The following is a 20738-nucleotide window of genomic DNA, read 5'->3' as shown; positions in this document are numbered from 1 at the left end:
ATTTTACCCAAGTAAATCTTGAGTAGTCATCGATTATCACTAAGCAATATTGATTTTTGCTTAGTGACTTGGCTCTATGTGAATCAAACAAGTCTAGATGAAAGAGCTCAAGCATTAAAGTTGTTCTGTTTAGGTTTGTTAACTTGTGGTTTGACTTGGTTTGTTTACCTTGTTGACAGACATCACAAGTTAAATTTTCAATAAATTTTAATTTGGGCAGACCTCTAACTAGACTGTTTTGACTCATTTTTTAGATCAGTTTAGTATGAGTGTGACCCAGTCTCCTGTGCCACAACTCAGTTTTCTCTTGTTGTGTTAATAAACACTCTAGTGAGGAAGTAGGTAGGTCTATAGTATAAATGTTCTTTTTCCTAATTCCCTTAAGTATGGTTTTAGGATTTTTAATATTCTTAATTATGCATTCAGTTTTTGAAAATGTGACTAGATAACTTGAGTCACATAATTGGCTAATACTAAGTAAATTGAAGCTAAACTATTCAACCAATAATACTTTTCAAATACAAAACTCAGAATTTAACTGGATATTACCTATTCCGATTACCTTAAGGGTTCCGTCGTTGCCGAACGCAACCAACCCTAAGTCCTTGAGTTTCAGCTTACTGAATTTCAATCTATCTCCAGTCATATGTCTGGAGCATCCACTATCTAGCTAGCATCCATTGATCCAAATCTATATGTTCCTATATAAGGTATTAATTTGGGTCAATTTAATGGATTTAGAAGATGGTTTGATTGAAATCAACTTAATGTTCTATCTCACCCATTCTAAATGATCAAAGTCATGGTATCCCTATGGGTGGTTGTGAGATGGGATATTAGATTAATTGGGGTTAAGTTAGTTTTAGTTTAATTAAATTAATTAAGTTGATTTAAGTATTTGAATTAGGTTGAATTAAGTTGACTCAATTTAAATCAATTATTTGAATTAAGTTGAATTAATTATTGAGTTAAATTAATTATTTGAATTAAGTTGACTTAATTTAAGTCAATTATTTGAGTTAAGTTGAATTAATTATTTGGATTTAAGTTAACTTAATTATTTGAATTAAGTTGAATTAATTATTAAGTTAAATTAATTATTTGAATTAAGATGAATTAATTATTAATTATTTGGATTAAGTTGAATTAATTATTTGCATTAAGTTGAATTAATTATTGAGTTAAATTAATTATTTGAATTAAGTTGAATTAATTTGACTTAATTATTTGGATTTAAGTTAACTTAATTATTTGAATTTGACTAAGTTTAACCTAGATCTATCTCACCCGATTCTAGGTTATCAAACAGGGAATCTTAGGTAGTTTTGTGAGATGGTTATCTTTAATTTAGATTATTTCTAAAGATTAATTTACATTTGAGTTAAACTTAGGTTTTCTAATTGGTTAATTAAATATACATTTCAAAGATTAGCTCCCAGGCTGTGGCGAGGTACTACACCTTCTTGGTTATGGGATCATCCACCACTTCTAGACAGAGCCTTAAAAAGAAAATATATATTTAATTTTCCTTTTGAAACCCCTAGATTTAACTAACCAAGTGTAAATTATGCCTTGATCCTTAAGCTATCCTAATCTAATCATGCATAATACAAGTAAAATAAATAAACAATCATCAATCAACCTTATTTATTTATTAAGATAGTTTTTCTATTGGCTCCCCCTGGATCATAGCCTCGATATGGTTTATCAAGGTAATGTACTTGATCTTTGAGGACCCAATATTGACCAAGTCCAACTTGATTGACCAAGTTGGACTTAGGTACCCATGCTTGGACTATCTTATTATTGGGTATGTTCACTAAAGTTAGATAGGATCGATATTTCTTTTTAGTTTTAAATCCTAATCCAGATCTGTTGTAAATGACTCTTTGTTTTCCAAGAATTAGGTCAAGGTTCTTGGAGCCCAAAGAGAACTGTTCCAACATTTTTTTTTTCAAATCCTTGACCTGAGTTTTCATGCTGGAATTTTCTTCCTCAAGTTTTTGGACTTGAGTTGAGTTTCCAGTCTGAACTGGGTCAGGCAAGGATTTGAAGTTAGTCACTTCTTTAAGGGTTGTTACCTCTTTTAGAAGTGACTTGATCCTAATATTTGATTTTGCTAATTTTCACATTAAATAATTTACTAAATTATGTAAACGTGGGATACTTACAGCGGGGTCAGGCCCTTCGGAAACGGATATAGATCCGTGGCTTCTCTTGGACTCAGCTTCCGATTCGTCCTCGCTTTCGGATCCATTGATGTAGTCCCGGGCCGTCATTGCGAGAAAACTCGTCTGTTCAAGTTCTTCGTCGTCGCATTCTTCCAAGGATGACTCGTCCCAGGTCACCTTCAGAGCCTTCTTTCTCCGTTGTTGCTTCTTTGCATCCTTTTGATTTGGGCAGTTGACTTTGATGTGCCCCTTCTGATTACAGCCGTAGCATGTCACTTCGAATTTTACCTTTGACTTCGGTTGAGCCTTATTGGATTGAATTGCCTTCTTGAGGTCCTTCTTGTTGAAGCCTTTCTTCTTCTTGTAGAGTTTCCATACTAAGTTGATGAGTTTAGTCGTAAGTTCGTCGTCTTCATCGTCTAAGTCAGTTTCTTCTTCTGACTCTGGTTCGGTTCTGTGCTTTGATATTGGTTCACGTGTTCTGCTACTACCTGCAACCAAAGCTATACTCTTCTCGACCGGGCGTGCATTAGTATGCTCATGTAATTCAAATTCAGAGAAGAGTTCGTCTAATTTAATTGAAGATAAGTCCTTGGATACCTTGTATGCATCTACCATGGATGCCCACAAGGTATTCCTAGGAAAGGCGTTGAGTGTATACCTTATTACATCTCTGTTCTCCACTTTCTGTCCTATTGCATGGAGTCCATTCAGCAGCTCTTGAATTCTGGCGTGAAGCTAGCTTGCTGTTTCTCCTTCCTGCATTTTGATATTATATAATTTATAGAAAAGCAGATCTCGCTTACTTACCTTGGTTTCTGATGTGCCCTCATGTAGTTTGATTACCTTTTCCCATAGCTCCTTTGCACTTGAGAACGGTCTTACTCTATTGAGTTCCTCCTTTGTCAGACCACACTGGAGTATGCAGGTTGCCTTTGCATTCGCCTCTACTTTCTTTATTAAGGATGCATCATAGTTCTGGTATGATACTAATTTGCTCGTGCCGTCAAGTGGGAGTTCGAGGCCTGTCTTGGTGATCATCCAGACTTCGAACTGGGTTTGCAGGTACGACTCCATTCGCCCTTTCCAGTAGCCGAAGTCTTCACCGAAGAAGAGCCAGGGATGGACTGTGTTGTAGCCTTCTTGTTGGGCCATTTGAAAACTTGCACACGAAAAACCACAAAAAGATTGTCCCAGGACTTGATCCTGGATTAGTAGTGCGGTATAAAAGTAAAAATAAAGTGCTATCTCGAGTGGTGTTGCACCAACTTCGAGACAGATCCGATTACGAAAGAATTAAGATCAGAAGACGGCAAGAATATAGATTCCGATCGACTCCGAAAAAAATGAAATCACCACGATAAGAATGCTTGATTGGTGGTTGTACCAAATCAAAGTGACCCCGCTCTGATACCAATTGTTGGATCGAAAGCGCTAGAGGGGGGTGAATAATGCTCGTGGCTTTCACGCGTTTCGGATTCGGAGAGCGAACGAGTAATAAGCAGTGGAATTAAAAGAAAAGTAATCGCGAACACAAGTTATTTACTTGGTTCGGAGCCTAGGGCGACTCCTACTCCAAGGCCCACGCACGTTGAGCATTTACGTTGGGCAACAACTATAATTGCGTTTAAAGATTACAACTTTAAATTACAATATGCTAAATAAAGAATACCGACAAAAAGGAAGAAGAATGTTAGCCATCAGTTGTCGGAGCAGTAGAGCGTTGTTTGAGTGTTCGGAGCAGCGTACACGTGCACAGTTGGTTTTGTTCGAGATGGATCCTGAAGCTGCAACCTGAGGCCCCTTTTATAGCCTTTATGGATCTGATCCAGATCCTCGAAGTTTGGGATCATCTTTGACCCGAGGCAGATCGGTCGACCGATCCCCAGTTCGGTCGACCGATCAGGCGATCTCCTCCTATCCGATCCGCCCGATCCGCTCGCTCCGCTTCTGTCTGGTCAAGTCTTATCCCCAATTTGGTCGACCGAAAACCCGGTTTGGTCGACCGGATTTTCGGTCGACCGATCCCCTGCTCGAGCCCGGTCCACTCACTGGAAGTCTGATCAGCTGCTTTGGGGGTTCGGTCGACCGATAACTCGATTCGGTCGATCGATCCCGGTCAATTCTGACCCTGCACAGAAATTGTTAGAAATGTTCTCTTGCAAAATAGAGTTAGAATATAGCAGATAATATATAGGTAAATAAATTGACAATCTTCAGACTGTCCGGTTTTGACTTCGGATTTTCGGCCGGAAACCCTAGGTCGAACCGACGCCAACTGTTCCATCTTCCGGGGAATGCACCCTCACCTACTCCACTCAGAAGAAGTTACCTTTTGCCAGTTTGGTCCTCCAGACCGATTGGACTTTTGCTCGGCGCTCGAATCTTCCGATCTTCATGCTGGATGCTCGCTCCACGACTCGTCCAGACTTCCACCTGGTTCGCGACACCAGGATTTCCACTAGGGTTACCGCCCCTTAGGATTTCTGCCCGAAGACTCTGACCTGCCATGACTTTCTGCCTAGGGTTACCACCCCCTAGGACCTAGGGTTACCGCCCCTAGGGTTTTTCACCTGCCTAACTGTAGTTAGGACTTTTGCCTAAGTATACTTAGGACTTTCCTTAAAAGCTCAATCAACATATCAGATAACAACACACCTTAACTTTGAATTCTTTTGCCATTATCAAAACTTTGGTTCGATCATCGGATGCTTCCCGCACCAACAAAACATGACCTAGATGAGTATACCACAAGTAAAAATCAGAAGAAGAACGACTCAATCGGAAAGATGACAAATCGACACTAGAAGCTACAACATCTTGTACTTGAAGCTTATCAAAGACATACAATCCCCCTTGCCTATGGCCTATCCCAAACACCTTCTGAGATCGTGGGTCCTGCACATAACAATTGGACGAAGAAAAAGATATTAAATATCCAAACTTAGACAATTGACTAATAGAAATAAGATTAAGTGTAAGACTAGAAATATAATAGACATCAGGAAGAGACAAGCAAGTTGTAGCAACAGAACCAACACCTAATAATGGTATTGGAGTATCATCAGTTGTCATAACTGACAAAGATGAATTAGAAGATAAGGAGATAAAAGATGATAAGTTAGATGACATATGATGAGAGGCTCCAGAATCTAAGATCCATAAAGAGGAAGATATATCTGATGTACCAGAGGATGACAAACGTATATGAGAAGAAGTAGACATGGCAGAGGGCTGTGAAGCAAGGAATTGTTGAAACTGCTCAAGCATATAAGGATCTAAAGAGGGGGCAATCACTGCATTACTAGACTGAGATAGTCCATTTGGTGACTGTTGTGGTTGATTACTAGATTTCCATGAAGCATTCTGATGTAGCAATGGTGGCTGTTGAGGTTGTTGCTACTGATATTGCGTTTGTGGTGGTCGTTTTTGCTACTACGGTAGTTTACCTTTGTTTAACAATAATGGACATTGAGATTTCTAATGTCCTTTTTCTTTGCAATAAGCACACTCATCAATAGAAACCATCGAAGTCGACCTACTCTGATTATGCGGCATAGACCATTGTGGTGCTGTAAAAACAGATGACGTAGATGGTGCAGCAGTCCTTTTATCAATCTGAGACTTAAGACGAATCTCCTCAGCTAGCAATTCATATACTACTGAATCAATGGAAGGGAGAGGACTACGATGCAAAATTGTTCCACGCAATCCTTCAAAGTCATCACGAAGAGCTATTTAGAATTGGACCAGACGCTGCTCTTCTCTACGAGTGACATAAGCTTGGAATGCTCGCAATTCTGAGGATTCTGTGAATGCTAACTAGTCCCATAGTTCCGACATAGTAGAATAAAAATCTTGGATCCCCATATCTTGCTATCAAAGTGCACGTATATCTGCTTTTAATTGATATTGTTTGGCAAAGTTAGACTGTGTGTATAACTTTGCCAGATGATCCCAAACCTCTTTAGCTGTCTCGTACTTGGCCAACTGAGCACCAATGGAGTGTGAAACAGAATTATTGATCCATGTAATAATCTTCGCATTATCGGTCTTCCAAACATCCAACGACTTTGCATAATCATCAACATTAATGTTCGTAGGTTGAACTCACACACCTGAAACATATCCCCACATAGATTTTCCTCGCAAAATTTTTTTCATAACATATCCCCAATACGAATAATTATTTCCATTCAATCGGGTACTGATCGATTGAAACGAATCTTCTGTACGATCACTCATGATGGTAGAACAAATTGTGTTTAAGAATAACCGAACATCAAACAAAACCAAATATTACGAAAACAAAAGAAATCCAATAAAAAATAGTTCTTCAATCTGATTATCAAAAATATAGAAATGAAGGCTCTGATACCATGTAGAAATTGATGTCAAAGAAAAATAGCCGTCCTTATTGATGAATAAAAAAAAATGATTGATAGAAAATAAAAAGTACAAATCTTATATAAGAATTATTAGAAAACCTAAACTCTAAATTAAAAAGGTAAAAAACTAAATTATGCTATAAATAAATAATGCTAATTATATAATCTAACTACGCACACCAACTAAAGAACACCTTTTGTACTATTACTTCGTGATTCCACATGGATCCCTTCGTGATGTGGACTAGAGAAGGAGAGAAGAAATGCAGCCAGAAGAAGAGACGAAGAAATGCAGCAGCCAAATGAACAAGCAAAGTTGAAACAGTAGCTAAATTCCCGACAAAATCTTCATATTCACCTTTCACGTAGTAAAATCTAGTAAAAATACAAACGTGTGATGAATTTTCTTTAATTTCTAAAACCTATTAGTAACCAGAGAAAAACCAAAACAAAATTGTGTTATATTTATATAATTCCTCTTTGATGATCTCTAAATTTAATTTAAAACACGAAACTTTGACTATATGTATTCAAGTTTGGCGGGCCTGGTTACTCCTTACTCGTGCCAAAACATTAGCGACGGCGTTGCTCACAGCTTCCTTGAACGTCGCCTCGTTCCAATCACTTGCCTGCACTTGCAATATTACAACATTATTCATCACATTATCAAACTAAGGAAGTTTCCTGTGAGATGCTTCTGCCACTTTTTCATGCCATCATACGAAAATTGGGTTTCAACAACCACAGTATATACTGATGACTAAATATTTCTAAGTAATCATCTCTTTTTATGTCACAATCATTCACTATATATACCATATGATGGAGAAGTGAAAGATGTCTTCACCCCACGTTTGTATATCCTAAATCATGCATATATCTGCATTATATTATATATATATCATTGTTGCAATGTTAATTTATATATGTTGCATGATTCAGGCTAGCGTAAGTACCAGTATTTGTAGCCTGAAACGTCCTCTTCCAAATATATTGTTCTGAGACGAGACGGTTCTTGTTTCCATGGACACCAATGTTATTCCAGCTGTCCTCTCGTTGAGGCATTCAAGGACACGGATAACCCAGTCAATCATATCGCATTCTTCCTTCACCACCACCTGCAGATCAATCTGCTGTGCTTCTGATGTGGACTCAGGCAATCGAATAACTTGAATTTGAATTCTTTCGTCTGAATCGGCAATCAACGCATCGACTTCGTCGTTTCTAGGTACTTGGAGGACTTGCATTTCTAGCACACGGTTCCTCTCCTCGAGTTCCTTGATCTGAGCCTTTAAAAGGTTCAAGTAGTTCTTGGTGTTCACGAGCAGGGTCGCCTTGTCTTTCTTGATCTGCATGAGTTGAATTAATTTTACCAAGGCAAAAATTTATCGTTAAATTAATTTCACCGTGTCAATCAAACATGTACACATGAGTTTGAGGTTTGCACGTACCTTCGGTTCAAGCGGAAGCAGCGCCTTGAGAGCATTAAACTGTTCGTTGAGCTTCTCCCTGCGCTTTCGCTCCGATATGACATGGTGCGAGTGGCTTCTCGTTGGCTGCTGGTGCTCTTGTGCTTGCGATTTCATCACGCTTATTCTCCTAAGCATATGAAGTGCTATCTTGATCATTCTCTGGCCGTGCCAATTGGGCTCGAGTTCCACTTCAGGAGCAGTCGATGGATTGTTGTAGTAAGGCCGGAATGCTCCGATCGGATTTCTAATTGTTTGTTGGTTGAGGAGCAACGGCGACGGCATGTCCTTGGAAGAAATAATGACGGCGAGCATTGCTCTTCTCATCGCTTCATCCTCATGAGCTGTTCTTGGAGCTGCAGCGAAGTTGAAGGGTTGCATGACGAAGGGAGGACTTGATTGAGCGAGAAGACGAGGCGAAGTGTCGGAGGAAGATGAAGAGAGCTGACCGGGCTCAGACGGAAGAATCGCAAGGTCTCCTAGAGATTGTTGAATCAACTCCTCGCTGAACACTTGCTGAATGTTCATCTGCAAATTCACCTGCATGCAAATTAATTATAGGACAGTAATAATACCTCAATAACAGCTAGCCTAGCCTACTAATGATATATGTGCAGGATATCAATTATCAATGTGTTTAATTAAGCTCAGTAGTACAGTTGGATCTGTAGGCATTTTGATCCCCAGTTCGATTTCTCCATGTCTGCAACCCATAAAAACTGCCGTCTGTTATACATACACGTACATGTTAAAAAAAAATAGTCTTTTAATTAGATCCTTAACTGAAAATCAATTAACATTAATGGAATTAACTAAAATGAAATTGTTAACACCTTTACTCCAGCTTCCTGAAAGATGATATATATAGAAGCTTCAATTAGAACATTAATTAATTATCTCAAAAAGAAGAAGAAAAGAATAAGAATTAATTAAGAAGTTACATGTTCACCTGATAGAATTGTCGTTGTGAGTGATTGGAAGCCAAGTTCATAATATCCCGATCAGTAAACTGAATGTAAGCGAGCCCATCCTTGTAGGCCAAACCAGGAATAGAACTGGAACTGCTTGCAATCTCATTTACTAAACGTCTTGAAAGTAGATTTTAAATTTGTCGCGATAGAGAAAAAGGCATATATACCTGCTGTGAACAGCACAAAGCGATCTCCTGTAGGCCTCGAAGAGCCTCAAGGAGACGGTAGCAGCGGACGAGCTCGATTGGCCACTGTCTTCCGCGCAGTGCCATCCCTCCGTGGACACCAAATGGCTGCAGGATCTCAGTTAATTAATTAATTCATTGACTAGAGTAACAGAAGCTAGCTGCAACGTGCGTACGTGGTCGTGGGTTGGTGGAGAGGAGACCATGAGCAGATATACGTGCAGCCGAGGAGACGTCCGGCGATCTGGAGAAACCGGCGCCGAGCTTCGGGGCCGAGGAGGAAGAAGGAATCCATGTGGAGTCAAAGAAAGATTAGGTAATTCCTTCCCATTGTCGCTGGAATTATTGATGATGGATTGAATTGTGATGTTAAGAGATTAGATAATTTATACAGTGTAATCATAGATTTGATTTGTTGTCAGAGAAAGAAAGGGCGAAGAAGTATGAACCGGAAAAAGACGACGTTGAAAAGTAGAAAGACTGAAGCACGCAGCGGCAGACTGGGAGAAAAGTATTCGGAGGTTAAGGAAGTCTTCAAGAGATTCCAAGGAGTTAGTCAAAAATGAAAGCAACAGCTTGTGTGTCTTTTTTTTATTTTTTTTATTTTAATCACTTGTTCCAACATATTAAGTTTTAGAGGGACCGATGGAGATTCATTCATCTTTAAATTTATCATTTCATTAAAGAAAAATTCAATGGCTATAATTATTTTTTAAAAAACATTATTAGTTATTCAACTTTTGACGATTGACTTCTCACTAGACCTGACCACGGTTCGGAACCGATGGTTCGACGGTTCGGAACCGCCGGTTCGACGGTTCCAGGCAGGTCGACCCTTAACCTTAACCGCCCAAGACGGTTACGGTTCACGGTTCGGTTCACGGTTCGTCACGGTTCATCACGGTTCAAGATTAATATGTTAATAAAAATTAAAAATTAAAAATTAAACATTAAACATTAAAAATTAGAAATTAAAATTTATTAAAAAAAGGGCTTGCACTTATTTAAGTTGCCTACGTATCCTTTTAGGGGAATCAAAGCCCACGTAGTTCTTTTACATTTTTATCCTTTTACATTTTCATTCACTTCCATTTCCTGTTCCTGTCGTATTTGTTCCTTCAGTATCAAAATCTTCAACTTCGTCATCTGAAAGTTGCATTCCTTGGATTCTTTTCTCCGCTCTGGTCCAATCGTCCAGTAATGCTTGGGCTTCCAATGAGTCGGGAGACAAAGTTGATCGTCGTTCATCTAATATGTTGCCGTCGGCACTGAACGTCTGCTCCACAGCGATAGAGAACGGGAAAGCTTTGAGCCTTCTGTGACCACCACTTTAAGATATCGAAGTTTTCGCTATCTGCTTCATTAAAATCAAAAGAAGTCGTAAAATAATTCTCAAGTTCCTGTGTGGAACTTGAGGATCCCCGTGGACGTTTTGTCCGTTCTTTTAATAAGAGTTGTGCTTTTGTAAGTTTTAAATTACTACTAGTAGTTTGTTGAATTTCAGAAATATTAATTTGTGTTCCATATTTTGCATAATATTGATTATAAATATCATATAAATAAATTCTAACATTATATATAATATTAATTGGATCAGGGGAAGAAGAATCTTTAATTGAATTAAAGCATCATAATATAAAGTTAACATTTCTTGTAAAACTTCTAATTTAAATTTAGGATCTAAAGAAAATACAATTAAATAAATTTCAGGAATAAAATAAAAATATTTTTACCATTTAGTTTTCATAGCTAATATGGAAGAAGATAAAAAATCATTATTAATATGTTTATTTAAAACTAATACTATATTAAAAAAAATCTAAACTAATTGAATAGTGAGATAATAAACACCGGAAAGTTGTTAGGTTGCATCATTAAATATTTTTAAATTTTCACAAATACTACTATAAATATTCTATTGTTGTGAAATTAAATATATATTAGTATTAGAATTTTGTTAAAAAAATGGATATAATAATTATTTATACTAAAATGAATCATATGTTGAATTCCAAAATGTTGGTAGTGGAAATTTTTTAGGTCTCATTCCATTAATTTTACAAAACCTACCCCATTGTTTCATTATAGATGGATGAGACCATAAATAAGAAATTGCAATTCTAATTGGTTTAATATAACTTTCTAAAATTTTTAAACCATCTTGAACACACAAATTTAAAACATGACATACACAACGAATATGAAAAAATAAACCTCCAATAATAGGTTGACAAACAAATTTTAGATCATCTATACAAGCGGTATTGGAACTAGCATTATCTAATGATATTGAAAATATTTTATGAGTTAAACCATATTCTTCTAAAATTAAACATAATAATTGTGCGATATTATGAGCATTATGTGATTCATCAAAAACTCTATAAGCTAATAATCTTTTTTGGAGGTTCCAAGAGTTATCGATCCAATGACAAGTCACACCCATATACAAATGTGTTTGCCAATGATCACTCCAAATATCGGAACATAAAGAAACTTTATTATCTAATTTACTAAATTCATCAATTAAATTCTTTTTTTCTTGTTTTACTAATTTTTTAATTGTACGAGTAAGTGTAGTCCTAGGAATACGTTTAGCACATGGATTAAGAGATTCTTTACAAAAATCTTCAAATGTGCATTTAGATCCAAAACTAAAACAAAGATGTTCTACGGAAACAAATTTAGCTAATGATTCTCTTAATTTATTATCCAAATATAAAATAAACTGGAATCGGTACTACCGCTAGTTGAAGAAAATCTTGATAATTGTGTTTGAGAACGGTCGAGTCCATATTCTGTCGGGTGCTTCGTTTTTACATGTCATTTCAACGACCCATAACTGTCGCCAGCTTGGAATTTGTGGGAAGCATTGCAGTGCTTACATTTTGCACGCATTTCTCCCGACGGAAGAGTGACCTTCTCAAAATGTTTAGTGAAAATAGAAGACTTTAGAGGAGGAAGTTCCCGAACCTTAGAAGTAATTGCATCGGTACTTCCTTGTGTTTCGGGTGTCGGATTCGGAAGATGCTCGATCTCATCATCGGTGGATTGAATGTTGGGGTCCTCCTCCATGATTCATTATTTGCTTTTCCGAGCTCGAGATGATGCACCTCCGCGGCCTCCTTCCATTGTAATTGAAAACGAAAGCGTGTAGAGATTAGAGAATACGAAAATGAGATTAAGAGTAGAGAAGATGTGTGTGAAAAATGATGAAATAAGCTCTCTATTTATAGAGTTTTGATAGTAACGGACACTAAATCATAGCCATTGATCAAAAAACGGTCAAATGATCCTAACCGTTGAAAAAAAATACCTAAAAAACCCTCCCAACGGCTACGAACCGCCGGTTAACCGGCGGTTCCAACGGCTATGAACCGCCGGTTAACCGGCGGTTCAAGCCGTTTGGAAAAAAAAAAAACCGGCGGTTCGCCGGTTTTACAATCAGTGAACCGGAATCGACCCGGCAACTTGTCGGGCCAGTTCCGGTTCGACCCGGCGAACCGGGTCAACGGGCAACCAGCCCGTTGACCCGGTTACGGGCCCGGGCCGGGTCCGGGCCAGACCCGGCCCGGGGTCAGGTCTACTTCTCACTGGTTTAATTGCTTGTAAGAACTTTGCAAAGTATCATTTCGATTAATATGGAAAGAGATTTTTGGGTGATTGATAGAATATAAGACAAAAGTCACCTGCTATTCTATTGGAGACATGTCCGATGTAGGGACAAATGCTGCATTATTTGCTTCTTCTGGTCGACACAATGTCAGTTCAGTGAACTTCAACAACGAATCCATTTATGTGCCGGTACTTTAGTAGAATTTTCTTTTCTCTTTTTTTTTTTTTAAAAAAAAGAAATAGTAGAATACTTTGAGCCAAGCGAATTAGAAAACATTATACTTCATAGGAACGTTTGACAAAACTGACCGTCTCCCTCAATCGTTGTATCTTCAAGTAATTATTTATTATGAGATACCCTTTCAAACTCATAAAAAAATTATTTTTTTAAAAAATATTCTTTATCTTTTTTTTTTTTGAATAATACATTCAATCGAGCTTCATGAAACTAACCTAATAAAATAGACATAATTGTATCCGTATGGTCTATTAGACCAAGTAAGTCAAAACATTTATATGGTCAAAATAACATCCACTAACCTTGTCAAGTTGAATGGTCCAATTAATTAGGTGGCCTGCTTAATTCAATTGATGGGATCAAGTCACTTAGGCCAGATGGTCTAGTCAAACCATATGGGTTAATTAGTTGGGTAAAATAGACCAGGTAGACCAAAGCATGATAAGCAAGTTTAATAGTCTAGTTGAGTTGAAGAGAGTAAGTGCTTTTATTGAGTTAATCAAGCCAAACAATTCGAACTAACCAAATAGGTTGGGCAATTTGATACGATCCAGTATGCCAAATGTTCTGATTAGTTCAATGGGATTTAGGTAGAATGATTGAGTTCGATGGTCTATTCGAGGACAAATTGTTAAGGAGGCTAATCAAATAATTACTTTTCGATCGGTTCAACCAGATCAATCTAATTAAGTCGGTTGTAGGACAAGTTAAATAGACAAATCGAATAGTTATTCTAGGATGTTTTTATTATGACAATAATTTCTTATGATTATTACTACTAATCAGAATAATTATTTTTGTCTAATAACAATTCATTATTATCTATTTTTTTAAGTACCTTTAGAATACTTGTACTACTATTTATCAGCATATTTTTTTGTATTATATCATGTAACAAAAAGTGATTCCCTCGTCCTCAATGCTTTGATCAATCCATCTCTAGGTTAACACGGAGAAAGTAAATTAGGAATAATTACTCATCATTATTAGTGTTTGTGGTAAAAACAAAAGGAAAATATGCACAAATGCATTTCTTGTACTATATGGATTTACCTTGAAGTGGCTAATGATTCTTTTATTATTTCAATTGAATTCAACAAAGATGATGATTTCATCTGATCAATCGATGCACGATACGAGTTTAGTCAAATTGTTTAGTTGGTCAAATTAAATTGTGCATGGCACGACATGTGATCTACACCTGCCCACTTTGCGTTGGAAAGTTCCGGTTGACTTGAAAAGTCACGGTGCATGCAGGTCTCCACTGCATCGAACAAGTTTGACAACATGTTCCAACAAAGTCCGCACACATAGTCCACGTGTGAATCAATGTGAAACCATACATAATAAGTACCATGATCCTAAAGAATGCTAAATCTTGCATCAATGATAATCCTAAAGAATGCAAAATAAACGATCTTAAGTCTAACTAATTAAATCTTCATATATTATCTCACCAGATGAAAATTTTCTTCATATTTTTTTTTTAAAAAGAAGAAGAAAGATTAAAGAAAAGCACTGCCATTCCAACCAAAAAGGTTCCTATGTTTATATTTTATTTAGATTTTCTCACAATATAATATAACTAAGCTTCTTTTATTCTTCAGTTAATCTCTGTATAGCCATCAAATAACTTTAGTAAAAATGATTAGCTAACCATTTAAACTAATCAATTTATTCGTGTTTTAGTTAACCATCAAATTAATCATTATTAAAGGTCGATGTCTGGAAGGTAGATGATGAAAACAAGAAGAAAATAAGTAGATGTAAATATAAATAAGATTTTTTAAATATATTTTTATGCATCCGGTGAAATTGTCCACCGGTATAATAAATTATGGGATTAGTGACACATGAATTAATAGAGATGGAGTAGAGTAATTACGGAAGGAATTAATAAGAGAAAAATATTAGTCATATTAGTAAATTAAAAAGAATATTAAAAATATAGAGCATAAAATTTTATATATCTAAGTTAAAGAAACTCTAAATATTAAACAGAAAAGAAAAAAAAAAGATAAATTGTCTTAAAAATTATAAACAAATAAATATATATAATCTAACATCTCCTTAAACTCACGATGCTACAATTAGAAGTATTGAGAGTTTGTCAGATAAGAAACGAAAGGGTAAAGCTGAATATGCCTTGGTAAACATATTAGCAATCTATAGATTTCAAGGAACAAAAGACAATGCGATGGTGCAAATTTGAACATGATGACAACTAATATGACAATCAATTTCAATATATTTCGTATGATCATGAAAAATAAAATTGCGCATAATTTGAATAACATTGTTATTATCAAAATATAACAGTGTGCGTTGATTAAGAGAGATACCCGTATCTATAATCAACCAAACTATCTCAAAAGTAGTTGAAACTATGACACGATACTCAGCTTCTGTGGAAGATCTATAAATAACATCTTGTTTCTTATTCTCCTAATAAATGAGGGAATCATCAATAAAAATATAGAAGTCAGTGGTAAATTTGTGATCCGTAGGATCACTAACCTAATCAGCATCAGAGTATACACACAACTCCAGAGATGAAGCAAAAGGAAATAAAAGATTTTAAAATTGAGTGTCTCAAAAATATCTGAGAATACGAAAAACAGTAGCCCAATGAACTATAGTTGGTGCAATGACGAATTGACTAATCACATGAATAATATACACAATATCTGGATGAGTCACGATAAGATAAATCAAGCTTCCAACAATAGTTCTGTATAAATTAAAATCCAACAAAGGTGAGCCACCAAATGATGATTATCGAGCATTAGTCTTAATAGGAGTATCTGTTGGAACCCCAAGATTGTTTTGGTGTGATCAACAAGTTAAGTTAGGTCCTGTTTGTTTCTAACCTAGTGTCTAAGTGTGCAGGAGCTTAGGAGCACAGGTAGTCGAGTGGAAGACGCAACCAGCGAGAAGGATGGCACGCGGTGCGTCCGAGGGACGAGGCACTGAGGAAGAGTACACCGGCGGACGAGAAGGAAGCGCGCGGTGGTTCCGAGGGACGAAAGCCGGAGCGGAAGATTGCTCGGGGAGTAAGAGACGCAGCTAGCGAGAAGGACGACACGCGGTGCGTCCGAGGGACGAAGACTGCGGATGAGTACGCTGGCGGACGAGAAGGGAACACGCGGCGATTCTGAGGGACGAGAAGCCGGAGGGAAGCCCGCTTGAGAAGACCGAAAGTTGAGTTCGGGTGAGCCCTTTTCCGGATGGCAGAGATCACCCAAGCGAACGGATCCGGAGTAGAAGACCCAGACCGAGGCGAACTGAACAACAGCAGTGGTCCCCGGATGAAAAAGGCAACATCGGTTGAATTTAGGCTCCGGGGCGCCCAGAACAGTCCGGGGTGCCCGGAGCAACCCAGGGCGCCCAGAATCCTTCCGGGCGCCCGGACCTGGTGTGTTGACCAGATCGCGTCAAACGCGATCTGAACGTTGGGGATAAAATTTTATCCCTCCAAGGCGCCCGGAACCCCTTCCAGGCACCCCGACCAAGGCTATAAATATAGCCTTGGTCCAGAAGCTTTTGATCAAGTCAGTGCATTCCATTTCCAACACTTGTACGCTACTGCTCTAGATTAGCTTCTCTATTTTACGCTTTCACTACTGTAAGAGGCTTCTCCGCCTGAAGGAGATACTAGTGCTACATTCCTTGGATTAACAATCTCCTTGGTTGTAACCAAGTAAAAACCTTCTGCCTCTTTCTTTCTGCTTTTTTATTTACTGCTTTAATTTTATACAAGTGTACTGTTGAGAGTTTGAGAAAGGGTTGTCTTATTTTTGCAGGCTATCCAACCCTCCCTTCTAGCCGGCTGCAACGATCCTACAAGTGGTATCAGAGCCGAGACGCTTCAGAAAGACTAACCGCCGAACGAAGCAATGAGATGGCCGGATCTAACATCCACCCTCCAAAATTCGAGGGGGACTTTGCAAGCTGGAAGAAGCATATGGAGGTATTTTTCATTACCGATTTTGATTTATTACTAACAATGGAACTCGATTTTGAAGCTCCCAAGGGCAAAGCGAAAAATCAATGGACAAAGAAAGAGCAAGCCGAGTACGTGGCAAACAAGAAAGCAAAATTCCATCTGCTAAGCGTACTTCCGTCACAAGAAGTCAACCGTGTCGGCACCTACAACTCGACAAAGGAGCTTTGGGAGAAGTTCCTTGAACTACATGAAGGAACATCCGAAGCCAAGCTTGCGAGACGGGACTTGCTTCGCAACCAGCTTGTTAGGATCCTTCGTACGGCTAGAGAGGGGGTGTGAATAGCCGACCCCAATCTTTCGCGTTTCTTCCTACGATTGGGTTAGTGCAGCGGAAATACAACGTAGAAAGAAAACAGGAGAAGAAAGACAAACCATATAACGAGGTTCGGAGATGAACTCCTACTCCTCGGCGTGTCCGTAAGGTGGACGAAGTCTACCAATCCGTCGGTGGATGAGTCCCCGGAAACCCGGCTAATAGATACTCCTTGTGGGTGGAGAAACCTCACCACAATCTTTGCAACAGCAATAGGAGTACAAATAGGAACAAGAAAACAAGAACAGAAATGTAAACAACACTTGCTTGCCTTCTTGAAGTCAGCAGGAACCCTGGTGAAGCAGCAGCTTCTCGGATCCAAGCCTAGCTAGAAAACCAGCAACAGGAAGAAGCTCACGCGAAGCTTCAGCACCCAACGAGCTCAACAAAGCTCAGCAAGAAGAAGAAGTAGAAGCTTCAGGCAGGAGAGAACTTCCAGAAGGAAGAAGAAGTAGCTAAAGAAGAGTGCATCACCGAAGTCCTGTAGCCCTCTTTTATACCTGCGAAGAAGAAGAGCAGAGAACTAGCCGTTGCTACACAACGGCTAGTGCGTGGACCGATCAGTGCTCGATCGGTCCAGATCTCTCCGATCGGTCTTGGGACCGATCAGACTGTGCTGATCGGTCCCGGACCGATCGACTCTTCGAAGAACTCGCCCAAGTTCTTCGATCGTCTCTGATCGGCGTGGACCGATCGGGGATGGATCGGTCCACGCATCGATCCTCCTTTCTCTTTGCCTTCGTTTTTCGATCGGTGCACCGATCAAGAACTTCGAGAAGCCATCGATCGTTATCCGATCGGTCACGACCGATCGATACCCAACAGATTCGGATCGATCCACCGATCGATCCGAGCTTGGGTTTTGCCCAAACCAAGTTCCAAGTCTTCCAAACCAATATCCGGTCAACCTTGACCTATTGGTATCTCATGCTTAGCATCTGGTCACTCTCTTGACCTGCTAAGACTCCCTACCAAGTGTCCGGTCAATCCCTTTGACCCACTTGGACTTTTCTCTTCGTGTCAAGTATCTGGTCACTCCCTTGACCTACTTGACCTTCTCAACACCAGATGTCCGATCACCCTTGATCCATCTGGATTTTTCCTTGCCCGGCTTCACTCACCAGGACTTACACCTAGCTTCACTCACTAGGGTTTTTACCTGGCTTCACTCACCAGGATTTCCAATCTGCCCGGCTTCACTCACCAGGACTTTCCAACTGCCTGGCTTCACTCATCAGGACTTTCTTACTGCCTGGCTTCACTCACCAGGACTTTCCCACTGTCTGACTTCACTCACCAGGACTTCCACTTTCACCTAGCTTCACTCACTAGGATTTTCACATGGCTTCACTCACCAGGACTTTCCACACTGCCTAACATCCCAGTTAGGACTTTTCCGTGCCAAGTCTCCATACTTGGACTTTTCCAGTGCCAAGTCTCCATACTTGGACTTTTCCCGTGCCAAGTCTCCATACTTGGACTTTTCGCGTGCCAAGCTCCCTGCTTGAACTTTTCCAGTGCCAAGTCTCCATACTTGGACTTTTTCCCGAATCAGGTCAACCAGGTCAACCTTGACCTAAGGTTGCACTAACAATCTCCCAAACATCTATTATTGTCCCATATCAAGAATACAACTCTTCCACGAGTGTCAAACATCAACATGCAACTCAACTAGGTCAACCTTGACCTAAGGTTGCACCGACAATCTTCCTAAGTCAAACATCAAAATACAACTCGAGTCAGGTCAACTCGAGTCAGGTCAACCAGGTCAACCTTGACCTAAGGTTGCACCAACAATCTCCCCCTTTTTGATGTTTGACAAAACCCATAATCAAGTTAGGTTAACCCGATAACCTAACTTAGGTTTTCCAATCATCTTCCAATGTCCAATGTTCTTTCCTTGAACATTCTCTGGACATTCTCCCCTTAGGTTAACCCGATAACCTAACTTGGGTTCTCCAATAATTCTCCCCCTTTTTGACATACATCAAAAAGAGTTCCAATGTTCTTCCTCGAACATTCCTTGACATTCTTCCCCTAGCTTAGGTTAACCCGATAACCTAACTTGGGTTCTCCAATAATTCTCCAATGAACACTCTCCCCTTTTTGACACACATCAAAAAGAAAAAGAGGGTATCAAGGTCAAGAGTTTCTTCCTAATGAAAGTCCCATACCTTTCATTGAAACTCTTAATTTCCCCCTTGATACTAAACTCAACAATCAACTTAGTGATAATCCCATATCACTAATCCTCAAAAGTCTTAAGGAGTAAAAACTCCCCCTAAAAGTCAACTCCCACTTGACAATTAGGTAAAACTCTCCCTAAAGGCCAACTCCCCCTTGACCATTGCACCAACAATGTCTTGGAGAGTTTCAAGCCTTTAGAAATCCAAAAACACCACTTCCTAAAACTGAAATTTCAGACATCCAGTCGAATTTCAGCAATTCAGCACGCACTGATCGGTCCCCAGACCGATCAGGAACCCCTTGGATCGATTCCCAAATCGATCCTCTTTCTGGATCATCACTGATCGGTCACCAGACCGATCAGCCCTTCACCAGATCGCACTCGTGCTACTGGAACTCACTGATCGGTCTGCAGACCGATCCACAATACTCTGGATCGGTCCGCAGACCGATCAGATATTCCCTGGATCGGTCCCCGGACCGATCCAGCCACTGAAATCAAAACTTCTGATTTTCTCCCCGGGAGAAGTTCAGAAACTCACAGAAAATTACAGAAAATTCGAAAAATTATGAAATTTTGAGGATACATTCCTCATAACATATACTATCATGGAAAAATAGTTTTCTATGAAAATAACTTCCATTTTTCAATCTTGATACAAAGTTTAAAAACTTTGAAATAGTTCAAGTTTAACTCAACTTTGTATCACAATGTTCAATGATGAATGCTATCACTAGGAAAACTTCATCAAGGTTTTTCAAATCAATTTTAAAACGCTTTTAAAATCATTTGAATTTAGGACCATAATCTTAGGGCTAGATGTACATGACTTGTACACAAGTTTTCCCTATGATCCTTAATTTCTTGAATTAGGGTCATCTAGGTACAAGAACTATGCACCTTGATCCTAACTCATAATCCTAATATCTCACACACATCTAAGGTGTATCAAACCACATTCAAGTCAATTTGATGTGAGATATGGGTTTAGGTATCTTAGAGTAAGGTCTCATGCATTTTCTAAACACAAATTTGATCTCAATATCAAAATGTGTTTTTCATCCTTAAATCAATTTCATTGATCATTAATGCAAGAGATGATGACATGGCATAAAATGGTATCATAAATGAAAATATGTGCCAATGTCATGATGTCATGGCATAAAGTTTGAAACTTAAATAAACATGACATAT

The 20738-nt window shown here is 38.7% G+C and overlaps 2 protein-coding genes across 2 annotated transcripts; both read right to left on the bottom strand.

The window, feature by feature from the left end:
* Positions 1-7469: 7469 nt before the first annotated feature.
* On the bottom strand, positions 7470-8559 carry LOC121968250 (putative transcription factor bHLH041). The gene is made up of 2 exons (XM_042518706.1): positions 8011-8559; positions 7470-7908 (listed from the first exon to the last, which is right to left on the bottom strand). Exons 1-2 carry the CDS (start codon positions 8554-8556, stop codon positions 7498-7500), a joined length of 957 nt encoding a protein of 318 aa, XP_042374640.1. The 5' UTR covers positions 8557-8559; the 3' UTR covers positions 7470-7497.
* A 90-nt stretch (positions 8560-8649) lies between these two features.
* On the bottom strand, positions 8650-9501 carry LOC122054844. The gene is made up of 5 exons (XM_042616271.1): positions 9361-9501; positions 9167-9292; positions 8978-9089; positions 8862-8876; positions 8650-8754 (listed from the first exon to the last, which is right to left on the bottom strand). The coding sequence occupies exons 1-5, from the start codon at positions 9477-9479 to the stop codon at positions 8650-8652; spliced, it is 477 nt and encodes a 158-aa protein (XP_042472205.1). The 5' UTR covers positions 9480-9501.
* Between the last annotated feature and the right edge of the window lie 11237 nt (positions 9502-20738).

This window comes from Zingiber officinale, chromosome 3B (assembly GCF_018446385.1).
Source record: "Zingiber officinale cultivar Zhangliang chromosome 3B, Zo_v1.1, whole genome shotgun sequence".
Lineage (NCBI taxonomy): Eukaryota > Viridiplantae > Streptophyta > Magnoliopsida > Zingiberales > Zingiberaceae > Zingiber > Zingiber officinale.
The sequence above is the reverse complement of the archived record's forward strand: the minus strand, read 5'-3'. Positions and strand labels throughout refer to the sequence as shown.

Excerpts from the sequence above, each read along its gene's own strand:
- LOC121968250 (XM_042518706.1), bottom strand. The coding sequence starts at position 8,556 with ATGAACATTCAGCAAGTGTTCAGCGAGGAGTTGATTCAACAATCTCTA. Across the intron at positions 7,909-8,010 it reads TGCTTCCGCTTGAACCGAAG|ATCAAGAAAGACAAGGCGAC; the intron begins GTACGTGCAAAC and ends CAACTCATGCAG.
- LOC122054844 (XM_042616271.1), bottom strand. The coding sequence starts at position 9,479 with ATGGATTCCTTCTTCCTCCTCGGCCCCGAAGCTCGGCGCCGGTTTCTC. Across the intron at positions 9,293-9,360 it reads CTCCACCAACCCACGACCAC|CCATTTGGTGTCCACGGAGG; the intron begins GTACGCACGTTG and ends GAGATCCTGCAG. Across the intron at positions 9,090-9,166 it reads CTTTGTGCTGTTCACAGCAG|TTCCAGTTCTATTCCTGGTT; the intron begins GTATATATGCCT and ends GATTGCAAGCAG.